Raw genomic sequence first — 14,936 nt, forward strand, 5'->3', positions numbered from 1 at the left:
TCTCATTCCAGCGTCTCATCCACTGCCATAGTGAAGGATTTCTTCCTAAAATCTCACTTAGATGAGACTTTCATCTCTTCATTCATACCCATTACTGCTTGTTCTATTTACTGCAGATCCTGATGAACTTCCCTTCAGATACTGGAAGGTTGCTATGAGGCGTCCACACAGCCTTCTCTTCTCCATCTCTTCACCAGGCTTCACCAGCCACAGCTCCCTCCACCTGTCTTTGTAGAGGAGGTGCTCCAGATCCCTTATCACCTTCATGGCCTCCTCGGAATTCATCAGTCTTTCTTCTGCTGGGGACCCCAGAGCTGGATGCAGTGTTCCAGGCGGGATCTCACCAGGACGGAGCGGAGGGACATTTAGATACCGCTCTGCTACCCACGCTGTTTTTGACGCGGCCCAGGACGGGGCTGTTTGTCTGTCAAGTTTCAGATCTCCCCTGACTGACGAGGCTCTTCCCCAGAGGGACGGGACCGAGCCGCCCTCCCCCCGCGGCCCCGGGCGGCGGCGGCGGCGCGGGAGGGGGAGGGGGGGAGCGGGGGAGCGGCGCCCCGTGCGTGCCGCAGCCGGTCACGTGGGCGGCGGGACCGGGGNCTCCGCCGCCCTCGGCCGCAGCGGCCACCGCGCGCCCCCGCTGCCGGGAGGCGTCGCCGCCGCCGCTCTCCCCTCGGCCGGGAGGAGCTACGGCTCCCAGGCGAAGGAAGAGGAGGAGCTGCGCGTCCGGTACCTGGATGATGAGCACAAAGGTAACGAGGGGAAGGCGGCTGTGCACCTGCTGTCCCGGTCTGGCCGGGGTGACCCTTGCGGGGCAGAGAGAGGGCGGCCCTGGGGGAGCTGCCCGGCGGCGAGAGGCGGGAAGAGAGCGGTGGCTCCTCCTTCTCCTTGCACCCGCGGCCGGGGTTGCGTCGCAGAGTGCTGGGAGCTGTCGGCATGGCATGGCGTGGCGTGGCAGTGGCAGAACTGGGTCGGCTTGGTTTTTCTTGGCTCTTCACTGCATCGTAGAACGGTTCGGGTTAGAAAGGACCTAGAATGGTTCTAACTCCTCCGCCATGGGCAGGGACACCTCGTACTACACCAGATTTGCTTAGAGCCCCATCCAGCCGGGCTTTGAACACGTCCAGGAATGGGGCATCCACAGCTTTGGTGGGCAACCTATTCCAGTGCCTCACCAGCCTCACAGTAAAGATTTTCCTCCTGTTAACTAATCTAGACCTGTTCTCTTTTAATTTGAGCCAATTCCACCTTCTCCTGTTGCTACATGCCCTTTCAGGTAGGTTCCCTTCAGGTACCGGAGGGCTGCGATTAGGTCACTTCAAAATCTTCTCATTTCTACACAGAACAGTTCTAATTCTGTCAGCCTTTCTTTGTAGGAGAGGTGTCCTGTTCTTATCATCTTGATGGCCTCTGGACTCACTCCCACAGTTCCATGTCCTTCCTGTGCTGGGCCCCCAGAGCTGGGTGCAGGGTTCCAGGTGGGCTCTCAGCAGAGCAGAGCAGAGGGGCAGAATCCCCTCCCTCCCCTGCTGCCCACGCTGCTTTGGATGCAGCCCAGGACACGTTTGGCTTTCTGGGCTGGGAGTGCCCATGGCTGGGTCATGTCCAGCCTCTCAGCCACCAGCACCCAAAATCCTACTCCCCAGGGCTGCTCTCCATCTGCTCATCCTCAGCCTGTGCTGGTACTGGGGATTGTCCTGACCCAGTTGAAGCACCTTGCACTTGGTCTTGTTAAAACTCATGAGATTCCCTTGGGCCCGCTTCATGAGCTTGTCTAGGTTGTTGAGGATGTCATCTCGTCCTTGAGGTGTGTCAACAGCATCACTCTTCTTTTCTAGAGTACTGCAGCATATGTACTGTGTTTGTGAGGTACATACACCTCTGTGAACTGGCATCTGTTTGCCACTCTAATTCTGAGAAAATGAAGTTTAGCAGCAAATGTCTAGAGTCATGCTGCTTCAGACATCAGTTTTGTGCTTGTGTGCAGGGGCCAGAGAGGGCAAAAAACTGATAGCCATATTTTCTGTGGTGGAAGGTATGGCTTCAGTATTCTCTCATCCCATGCCGCTCTCCTAATAATCATCTCATCCTCCTCCATGCTTTTAGTGTTGTCAGCTACTACTCACTTTTTTCTACTCGACTGTACCAAGAGTCTTATTTTAACTCACCTGTTTAAAAAAAGAAAGAAAATTTGTGCTCCTTAGTGACATGCAGCCAGTGCATCACAGCACAGACACTTTGTACTTCCTCTTCTGATGTGGTGCTCTCTGGATTTTGGAAGTGTTCCACTTCTTTTGGTGTTTGTCACTTCCTTCCCCTGTGGATGCAGCAGGGCTAGGAATGGTGGAGAAGAAGTAAGTGCAAACTCTGTTCCTGGTTTTATTTATTTAGCCATGATGTTATACCTGCTTTTATGGAGAGGGCCATAGTACAGGGTTTTGGTTATCTGCAGCACATGAGTCTCTTTACATGGAAAATATATCTTGGAACCACCATGTGTTGAGAGGTACAGTTTAGTTTGCATCTTTGAGCACATTAACTCAGCTATTTCACACCTACTGCCAATTTAGGCAAATGCCTGTCAGTTGAGTATGTATGCCTGTACATGGATTTGTATACATATACAGAGAGGTAACTTTAAAACTTTGAATTTTAGTATGAGCTTAGAAGATTATTTTTTCTTTTTCAAGAGAAAACTGATGTTGTGCTTTCATCTGAGGGGAGGTTTTTGTCATTATTTAGTAAAGATGATATAATCTGATCCTGAAATTATTTTCTGTCTTGTAGTTCTGTTCCCAAATCCTTCCAGTTCCTTTAAAATGTACTACTTTAGTCCCGTTTTTCCAGCTGACTGTGGAACTTGGAATTAGTTTAAAACAGCTCTTCAGATTGTTTCGGGATTATTTTAAGTTAAGGAAGAGAACAAGACAGGAGCAAAGAGGAGTTTGTAAAATCTTAGAAGAGTGTTTTTCCTTGCTTATTTTGTGCTTTACCAAGAAGTGGTAGAAAATATCACGATCTTACATACATTTACATATTTACATACTTAAAACTTTTATTTCTGTTACACAAGAAGCATAAAATTAGGCAGTGTGTTCCAGCTGTTGAATCAGCTAAGAATCATTGTTTTTGTAATGTTATGGAGGTATTTCATACTGAATATGTAGCCTAATGCCCCAAAACTTGGAGATATTTGTAATGTTAAAGCAGCTGTTGTTAGCATAAGGAAGGATTCAATCAGTGTACTTGTAATCAATGAATTCTCTTAAATGGAAGGGATTTTCTTTGATATTGTCTTTCAGAAGGACATAGAAACAAGCACTGTTTGTGAGAAAAAGATAAGAACAAGGATGTAGAAATAGGCCAGAAGGAGACATTAACTTTATATGCCTTCTTCAGCAGCACAAAGAGCAGGCAACATTTCGGCAGAAGAAACATGGCTCTGCTTCCTCCCTGTAGTGCTAGCACATGTCCTCCTCATCACCTTGTACACCAAGTTCATCTGTATTTGTCTGCTTACAGCATGTAATATCTCTGCTTAATGAGGACACTAGCTCTGTAAACACCCCTGTGGTCTTTTTTGCTCTTTGCTACCCTGCCATTCCTTGAGCTACCATTTCATGTTCTTGACTTCCCCACATGGTACTCTGGTACCCCTGTGGCCTCATCACACCATCCCATTACATACTTCTTGACTTCACGCACATTCAGACCCTGCTGTCTGACTACCTTTTGTGGCACACACATGCTTGTTGATGCTGTGCTTGTGCTCTTGCACATGCCTAGTGTTTCCATGTTGCTCAGGGAGGACTGTGAATACTGGGGAGGAAGGAAAACTGGCGGTACCTGCCTCATGTACAGGCACATGTTTTGTAGCACTAGACAAATCTTTGCCTTTCGGCAAAGTAACAAACTGTTCTGCTTCATATCACTTCCATGTGATTTGCATACCTCAGGTCTTGGGAGGTTGTTAAACATGAAGTAAAGTGAGGCTATGTTGGCAAAGGCTAGTTATTGAAATTTTAACTCAAGGCTTTCCAGCTTACAAGTTTGAAATTTGACCGGAACTAGAATACAAAAGGAGTGAGATTTTTGAAGAATGTGATTGAAAAATACCTGTATATTCTGCCCATGTTGCAACTTGTGAAGCTCTTAGTGTCAGTTTTCTGTGTATTGGTTTTTTTAAATTACGTATGTATATTTTACTTTATTTGAGATTCTATTTGATCATCAGTAGGGCTGAAATGTATTACAGCTATTGACATTTCAGAACTTAGTCAAATTGCATTAGTGATCTCATTACAAATTTAAATGACCCTAGTGCTTTGGATTTTTAAGTTATAGGTGTAATTGGGAGAAATATCTTTTTAGTCTTGACTCCAGTGTAGCAGTGCCACTTGCTGGAATGTGATATAAATATTTTTAAAATTTAGATTTTACACTAGAATGACTCCTTATGGTCAAATTTCCCAGCTGGGTTTGGTTCAGTTTAGAATAAGACAGCTTTTTGTCTTCATCAGTTAGAATTGTAATGTACATGGAATGGGCAAACCAAATACAGTCTTGGTTGAAGTTGTTTGCTCAGAGGTTGGAAAATGACATCTAGCTAATAAATTGGAAAAACATCCCGTTCATTTGCTATGTTTAAAGCAGGGCTGAGCAGGTGAGATCTACTAACTTAAGAAATGCAGAAAAGAGTTAAATCAGAATTTAGAGATGAAACAGGCTCAGATAGGGGATTTTGAAGAGTGTTGTGGTGCTTTTAAAAAGTGCTGGTTGGTACACATCTGTGTGATTTTTCACTTAAATACTTCTTGATAAGATGATTAATGAAAGCCACCAGAATTGTGCATGATGTATTCACCATATGTTCCTGTTTTGCTTGAGAACTACCTCAGAATAATAAACATCTAAGTCCACTTGTCTGCCTTGGTGTATCTGAGTAGTTAAGTAAAACAAGCTTAAAAATAACTTACTTTGATCCCCCTTCCACTTTTCAAAGCATAATTCAGACTTTTTAAAATATTTTTTTGATTATGGGAAATGACCTATGTGTGTGTATTTAATGGAAATAAATAATAAAATAAATACAAATAAAAATAATTCTGCAAGTACTTTATATGCAGATGTAGTGAATCTTTCAAACTCTGGCAAAATGTCTAATTTAAAGACAAGATCAATTTTTAACCATTTAAATGCGTTTCTACCAAACACTGAGGATGAATACTTTGATCTCTAAAATGTGCAAGATAAAAGAGATAAAAAACATTATTAAAATTAAGATCTCCTGTGTGCTAATACAAACAGTAGTTAAACCAGGATCTAATCTCTTCACTTTATTCAAGTATTAAATTTAGTGATTGCTATGAAACCAGGATGTTTCTGGGAATGTATGGATATTTTAAAGCTATCTTCCAGACACGTATGTGTCCTTATTTCGGTGAAAGACATCTCTTGCTTTTACTATGCTTTCATTTTATAATATAACTTTCATTTTTGTCATGTAACTTTTATAAGTTTCATTTCCTTTTTCTCTTAAACACTGAGAATTATACCACAAGCAGCTTTCTCTTTTGATAGGGGCGACTTGTAAGTAGAGAACATATTGTACATTTATGTATGCTTTGCCTCTAATGGTTGGCTAGGAAAGTAGTATACAGGAATATTGCTACTTATATTAGACAGCACTGGGAATCATCGTCTCTTGGAGAGCCTAGCCAGTTAAGATGAAGTTAGTTTTTGGTATGCAGATATATTTTTAATAGTTGCACATTGTGTGCTGAAGTGTGTCGCAGAAATAATGTGGGGATGACTCCCAGGAAAAACTATGACCTTAATATTTGGTTTAGCATTATGTGAGTGCTTATTCCTTCTTAGTAGATCTGTCACATGTTTGATACCATACAGATATATCAACAAAGCAGATACTACTACTAGTACTACTACTAGTACTACTAATTTCTACTTCTATTTATTAATGAATTAATTTATTATTATATATTTATTAATTTATTAACTTTATTATATATTTTCTTTCTCAAGTAGAGTTTTCAAACAGTTTATTTTAAAGTATTTTGGAAAGCACATATATTTGTGTATGCTTTAGGAAGAATGAACCATGATTAAATGCTTTAGATGACAATGTAACAGGTATTATTGAAAAGTCACCGCCCTCAGGTCAAGTCCCCCATAATTGGAAAACGGGAAACATTGTACCAATTTTTAAAAGGTACAGACAGCTAAAGCCTGGGAACTAGGGACCTGTGAGCCACGCATCGGTGCCTCCCCTCTGTGATGAACAGATCCTTCTAGAAGCTGTGCTGAGGGACTTGGAGGACAGGGAGGTGATTCAAGACAGACAGCATGGGTTCACCAAGGGCACGTCCTGCCTGACCAAGCCAGTGGCCTTGAATGATGGAGTTCACTCCATCAGTGGACAAGGGAATGGCTACAGATGTCATTTATCTGGACTTCTGGAAAGCCTTTTGCAGAGTTCCCCACAACACTCTTCTTTCTAAAGTGGAGAGAGATGGATTTGGTGGATGGACTGTTCAGTGGATGAGAAGTTGGTTGAATGGTGGCATCCAGAGTGTAGTGGTCAATGGCTCAGGATGCTGATGGACGTCAGTGACAAGCGGTGTGCCTCAGGGGTCTATACTGGGACCACTGTGATTTAGCATCTTCATTGATGATATAGATGAGGGGATTGAGTTTACCTTCAGCAGATTTTTATATGATACTAAGCTGAGTGGTGCAGTTGACACACTTGAAGGATATGATGCTATCCAAAGGGACCTGGACAAACTTGGGAAGTGGGTCCATGGGAATCTCATAAAATGTAACAAGACCAAGTGCAAGGTGCTGCACCTGGGTCAGAGTAACCTCAGGTATCGGCCCAGGCTGAGGATGAGCAGATGGAGAGCAGCCCTGGGGAGAAGGACTTGGGGGTGCTGGTGGCTGAGAGGCTGGACATGACCCAGCCATGGGCACTCCCAACCCAGAAAGCCAAACGTGTCCTGGGCTGCACCCAAAACAGCGTGGGCAGCAGGGGAGGGAGGGGATTCTGCCCCTCTGCTCTGCTCTGCTGAGAGCCCACCTGGAACCCTGCACCCAGCTCTGGGGGCCCAGCACAGGGAGGACATGGACCTGTTGGAGTGAGTCCAGAAGAGCCATGAATATGATTAGAGGGATGAAGTACCTTTCCTGTGTAAAAAGTCTGAGGGAATTGGAACTGTTCCTCCTTTGAGATAGCCTACTGTGACATTCCATATTCTAAAAGGAACCTGTAAGAAACATAGAGAAGGACTTTAAACTGGAAGAGAGCTGGTTTAGTTTAGATATTAGGAAGAGATTCTTTACTTTTAGGGACTGAAAGTAGTTGCCCAGAGAAGTTGGGGATACCCCATTCCTGGAGCTGTTCAAGGCCATGTTGGACAGGCCTCTGGATAACCTGGTTAGTGCAAGGTGTCCCTGCAGGAGGCTTGGAACTAAATGATCTTCAAGGTCCCTTCCATCCTCAGGATGCTCAGATCTTGTAGTAATGGCATACCAGAACTATAATGAATCAAATGTGACTGTAAGGCATGTCTTTTGTATATATATCGCTGCAATATGTAGGTATCCCTTGCAAACCTTTTATACTTTTCCTCTTGCAATTCTTGCTTCATATTTTTTTCATGCTTAAATGAAAACAACTGGGTGGGTGCTGTCTTTATCTTTTACTTTTGTAAAAGGAAGCAGAAATGGTAGTTTTATGACTTGATACGACACTGCTAAGCAAAAATTGACTTGTATGATTTGTCTTCAAGGATAATTCCTTTGTAGGAAAAAAATCTTTAAGGTACTTCAGTGTTAAGTGAAGCTTCCTTCTGAATACACTATTGGTGGTGGTGGAGTAGCAGTCTTTGGGCTCCAGTGCAGAGAAGAAAAATTCAAGTGTCATTAAGTGTTATTGCCATTAAGTATAACATGCTTCTGAAAAGGATGCTATATCCTGACTGAAGTATGGTTTGGTGCAATAACATCTCTAGTTTATTCAAGCATGGGATTTGTAGTGCCTGAAAATCAAAGTGAAATCAGGGTGAAGGGTTTTTTGTTGCTTTAACGTAGGATGATGCTTTTGCCTAATCTACTTGTGTTGAACATCTAGAATATTTGGAGTGATCCTCCTCCTGGAGAAGAAGTTGTAACAGTTGAAGAAAAGTGCTACAGCACCACTTGTTTTTGCTTAAGAGCATATAAACATATTCCTATGCAAATGCTGAGTAACGACCTTTGCAGGTGGTCCTGTATGAATATCTTCAGCCATAAGTATAAGCATGGGAATTCAGGCTTGTAGAACAGGGGAATGAAGGTCATTTGGGTTGACCTGGTTCCACTCCTCTTTAGGAGATATCTATACTTAACAATTGACTGTACCTTAAGAACAAGAAAGGCATGTGTGCTTTATTGCTGCATTTGACACTATTTTTATTTGAATCTTGACAGTGGTAGCTGGCAAATGGAAGACTTTGTCTTCAAATTGGTAACTGCAGAAGGAGCAGGAGCTCTTTTAAATCCTGTCTTGTCTGCATGTGTGTGCAACATACATGCAGGAGGAAGAAGAGGAAGGGAGCTCAGACACTAATGGGTCAGTCCTAAGTGAGGACAGGTTTTCCAGAAACAGAAGCAGTATGCACTGAGATGACAAGGAAGGCTACAAGAGCATAATTATGTATAGATTGTACATTCAAAGCTGACCGGTGAAGTAGTAATCACCTGGGCAAACACTAAGTTTCTGGAATTCTGTTTTTTCATATCACCTATGGGTTGGTGGCAATACTGTGGGCATTTTTGTTTGAGACAGAACTTCCTTTCTGCCTTTCATTCCTGGTCTTGCCCTAGTCCTTTTTTCCCCCTTATCCTTGCATTTTCTTCATAAAAGGTCCTGACTGAAAAAATGTTACCAGGACCAGATCGGGACTGTGTACTGGTGTTTTAAACTCAGGCAGCTTTGTGGGTTCAGGCAGTAATTGTCTAAAAGATTGCTATAGTTGTGGTAAACTTAGGCATTGCCAAAATAGACTTTTCAGAATTTTCCTCTTTGATATTAATGCCAGTTAAGGTGAGGGGAGCATAATAAAGACAATTTTTGTTTCTGCTGCAGCATTCAAACCAATGCACAGATAACCAGTCAGTTAGACAATTGACCGGTAACTGGACTAGGGGAGCTGTGAACGTGTCTTTGGAACCATGTACCAAGCATTGAACTTAATTTTTGTGTTTCAGGGAGAATTTTTGTTTGATTTTTTTCCTTTTTAAACAAAAATATCTTTTTCCTATTGGTGGCATTCTTTCTGTGTTTATTACTTCCTTTTACCTGTGTCAGAGTTGCTGGTCTTTGCTCTGATATGCTTTAAAAAGTCTCTGGAGATAGGCTCTCTAAATATGGAAATATGTGCTTTACAATTAAGCATCTTTCCTGACGGTGTGTCAGCACTTCATGTACAAACATGAAATTTTTGCGTGCAGTTGTGTAATTCTACATTCAACCTTTGTAAGCACTGTTTCCGCACGACAATGTTAGGGCCCTGTTTTGTTCTTAAAGTAAGTGTCATTTCTGTTGAGTATTGAAAAGAATAAAAATAATTTTATTTTCTTTCAGAAACTCAGTAGTGATTACACTAGCATTTTTTTTCAGTCCTTAATGCCTTTTGTATAATTTCAAAATAATAATAATTTATGTAGATGATACATATTTCACTACATTGTAACAATGATGTGATCTTTCTTCCTCTCCAGGAATTGTGGTGCTTGGATTAAACAGATCTCATGCCAAGAATGCACTTAGCAAAAACCTTGTAAAAATGGTAAGTGAAAAGAATAGTTTTTACTATAAAGGGGAAGTATTGGAATGAAGCACTTTAAAAAGTGTTTGGTGATTCCTCTTCCTCCTTTTCTCTGTAGATGTCAAAAGCTGTGGATGCTTTGAAATCTGATAAGAAAGTACGAACTGTTGTATTCCGGAGTGAAGTCCCGGGGATATTCTGTGCTGGTATGCAAACTTAATTTTCCTAAAAATCTGGAAATCCGTATTCTCTTATTGCACTAAAAAAGAAAAAAAAAAAAAAAGCCCAGATTCCAAGGAAACATGTCTTTTTCATATATTCATTTCAGTAACAAAGAAAACATAGTTAAATTATTGTCCTCAATTGCTAAAACAAATCAAATCTTGGGTTTATTTTTTCTGTGTCATAAAGTATTTCAAAATATATACTAGTTTAACCATGATAGTAAAAAAACATTTAATTGATCTAGAAACTCTTGCAAGTATGTCAGAATAAGGTGCAAATAATTTGAGGCCGTATGAAGAGGCTTTGTTGAAAGCTGTATCAAACCTTTCTTTTAAATGCATTAACTTGAACTTTTAATTAAAGAAACATATGTAAACTTAAAATTTCATTATGAATATGCATGTTACTGCAGGCTGAATGTATTCTCAAATTAAAAACAAATCAAAACAAAAAGGACACACCGCAGCCCACATATCCAACAGTACATGCATCTTGCCAAAATGCTCCGAAAAGCAAGAGCTCTCAGCTACCAGCTGGGAAACAGAATTTGCTGACATGTCAAGATCAATTCATACAGCAGTATCTTTTATGAATATCAAGTGAATTATCTTATTTAAAAATGTTTCAACCAGTTCTTACTGTATTCAAATTTAATTTACATCCATTTGAAATGGAAAACAGCAGTAAAACAGTTTGCTCTAATACTTTAATAGAACTGTCAAGAAAGAGATCAGTTCTGAAATTTTATTTTTCTGATCATTTGTGTAGTTGTCGTTCTTGATAACCCCAAATAACATAATTAATTTACTTTTAAATGCAAAATAGTTTTTCCAATTTTTAAATATGTAACATACCTAAACACTTTTAGTTAAGTTTAAAATTCTTCTTGTGGCTTTTAGTAAGGCTGTTTTCATGCTGATACAGTTTGCACTTAAAAGACTTGTGGAAATAATTGTCTTGGAAAAAAGGGAATAATCAATTCAGTGCTTAGTAATACATATAAATAGGTTAAATATGTATGTGTTAATCAGCATATGTAATTTAAAGGTTGTATCTTGTTTTAAATCAAGAAGTTTTAAATTTTAGTCATCTCAGGAAAAAAACATGTTGTTTTTAAACTGATGAAGAATGAAGCATCAGAGCAACATGTGAAAATGGTGTTTCAAGTTAAATGTTATGTACTTGAAATAAAAAGATGGCTGTTGGAGTTTTTAATGATTTTTTTTTTTACATTCTTGAATTTTGTAATAGTGATATATTGGAAATAGGAAAGCAGAAATACTGATTTTGAGGGAGAGTATCTCAGGTATGCTACTATTATTGTACTTATGAGCTCCAAGTATTCTCCAGTGTTCTTTGTTAGCTGTCTTTTCTGAGCTGTTTTGGTATAAAGATTTAACGTACTCATTGCTGCTTGTTTGTCTGGCTTAGAAAACGAAGCAATTCAGAATATGTATTAAGAAATAAAAACAGAGAAGACACCAGGACATTAGGAAGGAAAATTAGTCCTGAAAAGAAGACTGTGAAAGACAAGGGCTGGGTAGCTATATTGGGATCTTAACCCAGGGAGTAGAGACAGGGTGTCTCTAGGTGTCTCTAATTTTAAAAAAGCGATGGGTAAAACAAGTGTCCTAAGAAAGGAGATTCCTCTAGCTGAACAAGTGAATAAATGATGTTCCAACAGTGGTGACTGAAATTTAGAATGAAACAGAATACCTGAGGCAGAGTTTGTTACTGGAAATAGATGAAAATTGCACAGTGGGTGGATGGATTGCTTCAGTAGGTGACTTTAATGGGTGTCTCTAAAGAGAACGATAATAGAGGAAGCATAGTGAGATCTGGAAACAACAGGCTAATAGCTTAGGGAAGTAAGATGAGGAGAGGAACATATTGGATGTAAGAAGGCAGTTTCTGGAGGGGACTCAGGAAATTCAGTAGAACAGAAGAGTTTTCAAACTTAAATGTTAAAGGAGAATATGTTACTTCAAGAACATTTAATTTCCTTAAAAAATGGAAGGATCATCTTGTGAGATGTCACATTTTCTTTTGCCTTATAGTGCTATTCAGTTAGGCTAAACCTGGAATTTTATGTTTTTTTTTGTATTTCCTCAATAATGTTTTCTTGCTAACATGTGTGGGAATGTATGTTTTTCAAAATACACTTTTATGATTATTTTTTGGACCACCATCTGATGTTTTACAGACCTCTTATTGAGAAACTTTGTCCTAGAATGTAGTTCCCTTTTATGTGAGGAATGAAGTCCAAGATCATTAAATCCTGCCATTCCTTAGCTATCAACACATATCTGTGAAAGCCACAAGCCAAGTGTCTTGTTTCCTTCTAAGGCCTAGTCCACAAAACATGACATCCAACCATTTTTCTCAAAGTAGCAGTGTGGATGATTAAAATATTTAAACTCTTTTGATGTCTGATGCAGATTTGGGTATGATTTCAAATTATGGTATTTTCGCATGGTGAAATCAGAGTGGGACAAAAATGGAATTGTATAAAAAAATGTAGAGATGTGCCAGAAATCACATCCTTTCATTCCTGCATAAAAAAATCACTTTAAGTCTTTACCTATCTTTTTTTGTGTCTCCTTTTTAATACTTTGTGCATCCATGTATGCAGAAAGCTCCTCATTAATGCTCTAGGACTGATCAAAGGGATGCCCAGAAATCAAAGCCTTGCATGTCTGGGGTTAAGGGTATCTATGATTATGCATAGGCTATGTCTTTGAGTAATTATGTCTGTAAGGGCTTCTTGTGCTTCCATTAGAAATGCTCTGTCACTGAGTCACTTCTTGGCTCCTTTCTTTCTACATCTGAAATCAAATTAAGTATTGGTCTTTCTGGAGTGAACATGTATGACCAGTCCTGGCCTATGTAAGCTGAGGCTGTGTACTTGCACCGTTCTGCAGCCAAAGTAGGTGAGTCTGTAAAGGAGTCTTTTTATTTCCTGACAGTGTTCCATTCTTGAGGAAGGCATAGGCTTATGCATGGAATAAGGCAGGTGTCCCATGGGTAAAATGTCTGTGATCAAGTAATCGTGGGCTGTGCTGTGTTGACACAAAGGGCCAAATTACATTCACATGTAATTTGATTTTTCTTTATTAATAAAATACATCTTGATTTTTCTTCATTAATATAATTTTAACATTTGTATATTAGTGATATTGCTGAGGTGCTTTTTGTGAGCAGATTTTTAGGCTTTTTTAATCTTCAAAATATTTCTAGAAGTAAGTCTGCATAATAGTGTTGGATGGTACAGTACTGTGCGGAAGAGAGGAGGCAGTATCCACAAGTTGTTGCAAAATCTAATTTTGTGTTGATGTATTTGCAGAATGGATAAGATTGGAAGACACTTCAGTGAGGTCATCTAGTCCAACCTCACTGCTCAATCAGAGTCATTCTGGAGACAGTTTTAGAGCTTCTTCTGATTTTAACTACATGAGGTCAAAAAAAAAAAAGTACAAATAAAATACTTTGTTTAAAAGCAGTTTTTCCAGTTTTCAGAGAGTATTGGAGAATGGCTTTGGTCTGGAGAATTGAACCAGCTAATATTGCACCTTAAAGCTTTTGTTGTTTTGTTGTTTTCTAAGGCTGTGAATAGAAGCTGAGATAATATTTATAAAACTTGTAGTTATTGTAGAATTTTACCTTTGGATGTGTTTTGGCTGAAGCTGAAGACTGCTGCATGGTTCTAAGTCTCATGTTTTCTTCTGTTTTTTCCCATCTCACCCACTCTTAAGAGTATGTTTGATGATGTGAAATAGGGATTATGCTATGTTTTGAAATTTAAAACTATGGGATCAAGTAATAATCTTACCTTTTAAACAATTTTATGTGTTGATGGTTATAGTGATTAAAGAAACAGGTACTGGTTATATTCTTTTCCTTCTACCTGTTTGCTTGCTGTTCCTTTGTATTGTTGTTTTTCTTGGTTATGTCATGTTCCTCCATTCCTCTTTTCATGTCCAGTCAAGAAAGCATTAAAAAAACCACATTCTTCCTGTATTTGTCTCATTGGCCCATAGTTCATTAGTTCAATTTACAGCTCATGCTAATAAATAAAATCCCTTTACCATTCAAAGTAGTTTTACCATTCAGAGTAGTACCTCTGGTGCCTGAACAACCAGGACAGTTGCTTAACTCTTACTGTCCAAGTCCAGTCAGAGATTATTTATCTTAAAAATCCACATATGAGTTGTTGTCAGTTTCTCTGCATCCATCTGTTCTCTGTTGATATGCAGAAAAAAATCCTACTATCTCATAAAGGAGAAAAGGACTAGAGGAACATGCTGGTTCTGGATTTTGATTTCCCTGGGAGAGTTAGGAGAGCTTTCTGTTTAACGTGTAACTTCTTGAGACTTTTGTGGTGACTGTGTTTAGAGTATAAGTATTTAGAACTGTCTCTCTTCAGGATTGTTTTTTCAAAGTGAACTGGACTATATGAAATAGATGTTGTGAAGTTGATGGGTTATTTGCTTTGTATATGTGTGCATGCAAAGAGAGCAAGCTTTGGAACAATTTTTACTTGACTTATTTGAAAAATGTTCTTTGGAGACCTTATTTCAAAAATCTTTGAGACATACCAGAATATAGACAGTTAACTTTTTGCTGTTGTTGTAACAGGCTTTCAAGACAGTTTGAAAAATTCTGGTATTTGAGCTCTTTAAACCACTTTGACCTAAAAGTTACTGCAGCTTGGCCAATAAAGTCCCTTCTTGGAAAAGCAGAAGAAATCTCTGTGCCAGAAAAAAATTCTCCATTTGAATTTGTGGTATGAGTAAAGCCAACCCAAATGCTTTTCCTGTTGGCATAATTTGTCTGCATCAAAATTTTGTTTCTATCAGAGTTGAAATGGCTATATGGAGTTTAATT

General features: G+C 39.6%; 1 protein-coding gene across 1 annotated transcript in view; it reads left to right on the forward strand.

The window, feature by feature from the left end:
* The first annotated feature begins 265 nt into the window (after positions 1-265).
* The window catches only part of AUH (AU RNA binding methylglutaconyl-CoA hydratase), a 114,111-nt gene continuing 99,440 nt past the window's right edge, over positions 266-14,936 (forward strand). The window contains exons 1-4 of the mRNA XM_041486755.1: positions 266-422; positions 573-752; positions 9,781-9,848; positions 9,946-10,033. Of these exons, the coding sequence (XP_041342689.1) occupies positions 266-422; positions 573-752; positions 9,781-9,848; positions 9,946-10,033 (493 nt within the window). The remainder of the gene's footprint in view (positions 423-572; positions 753-9,780; positions 9,849-9,945; positions 10,034-14,936) is intronic.

Source organism: Pyrgilauda ruficollis, unplaced genomic scaffold (genome assembly GCF_017590135.1).
Source record: "Pyrgilauda ruficollis isolate IOZ18807 unplaced genomic scaffold, ASM1759013v1 scaffold78, whole genome shotgun sequence".
Classification (NCBI taxonomy): domain Eukaryota; kingdom Metazoa; phylum Chordata; class Aves; order Passeriformes; family Passeridae; genus Pyrgilauda; species Pyrgilauda ruficollis.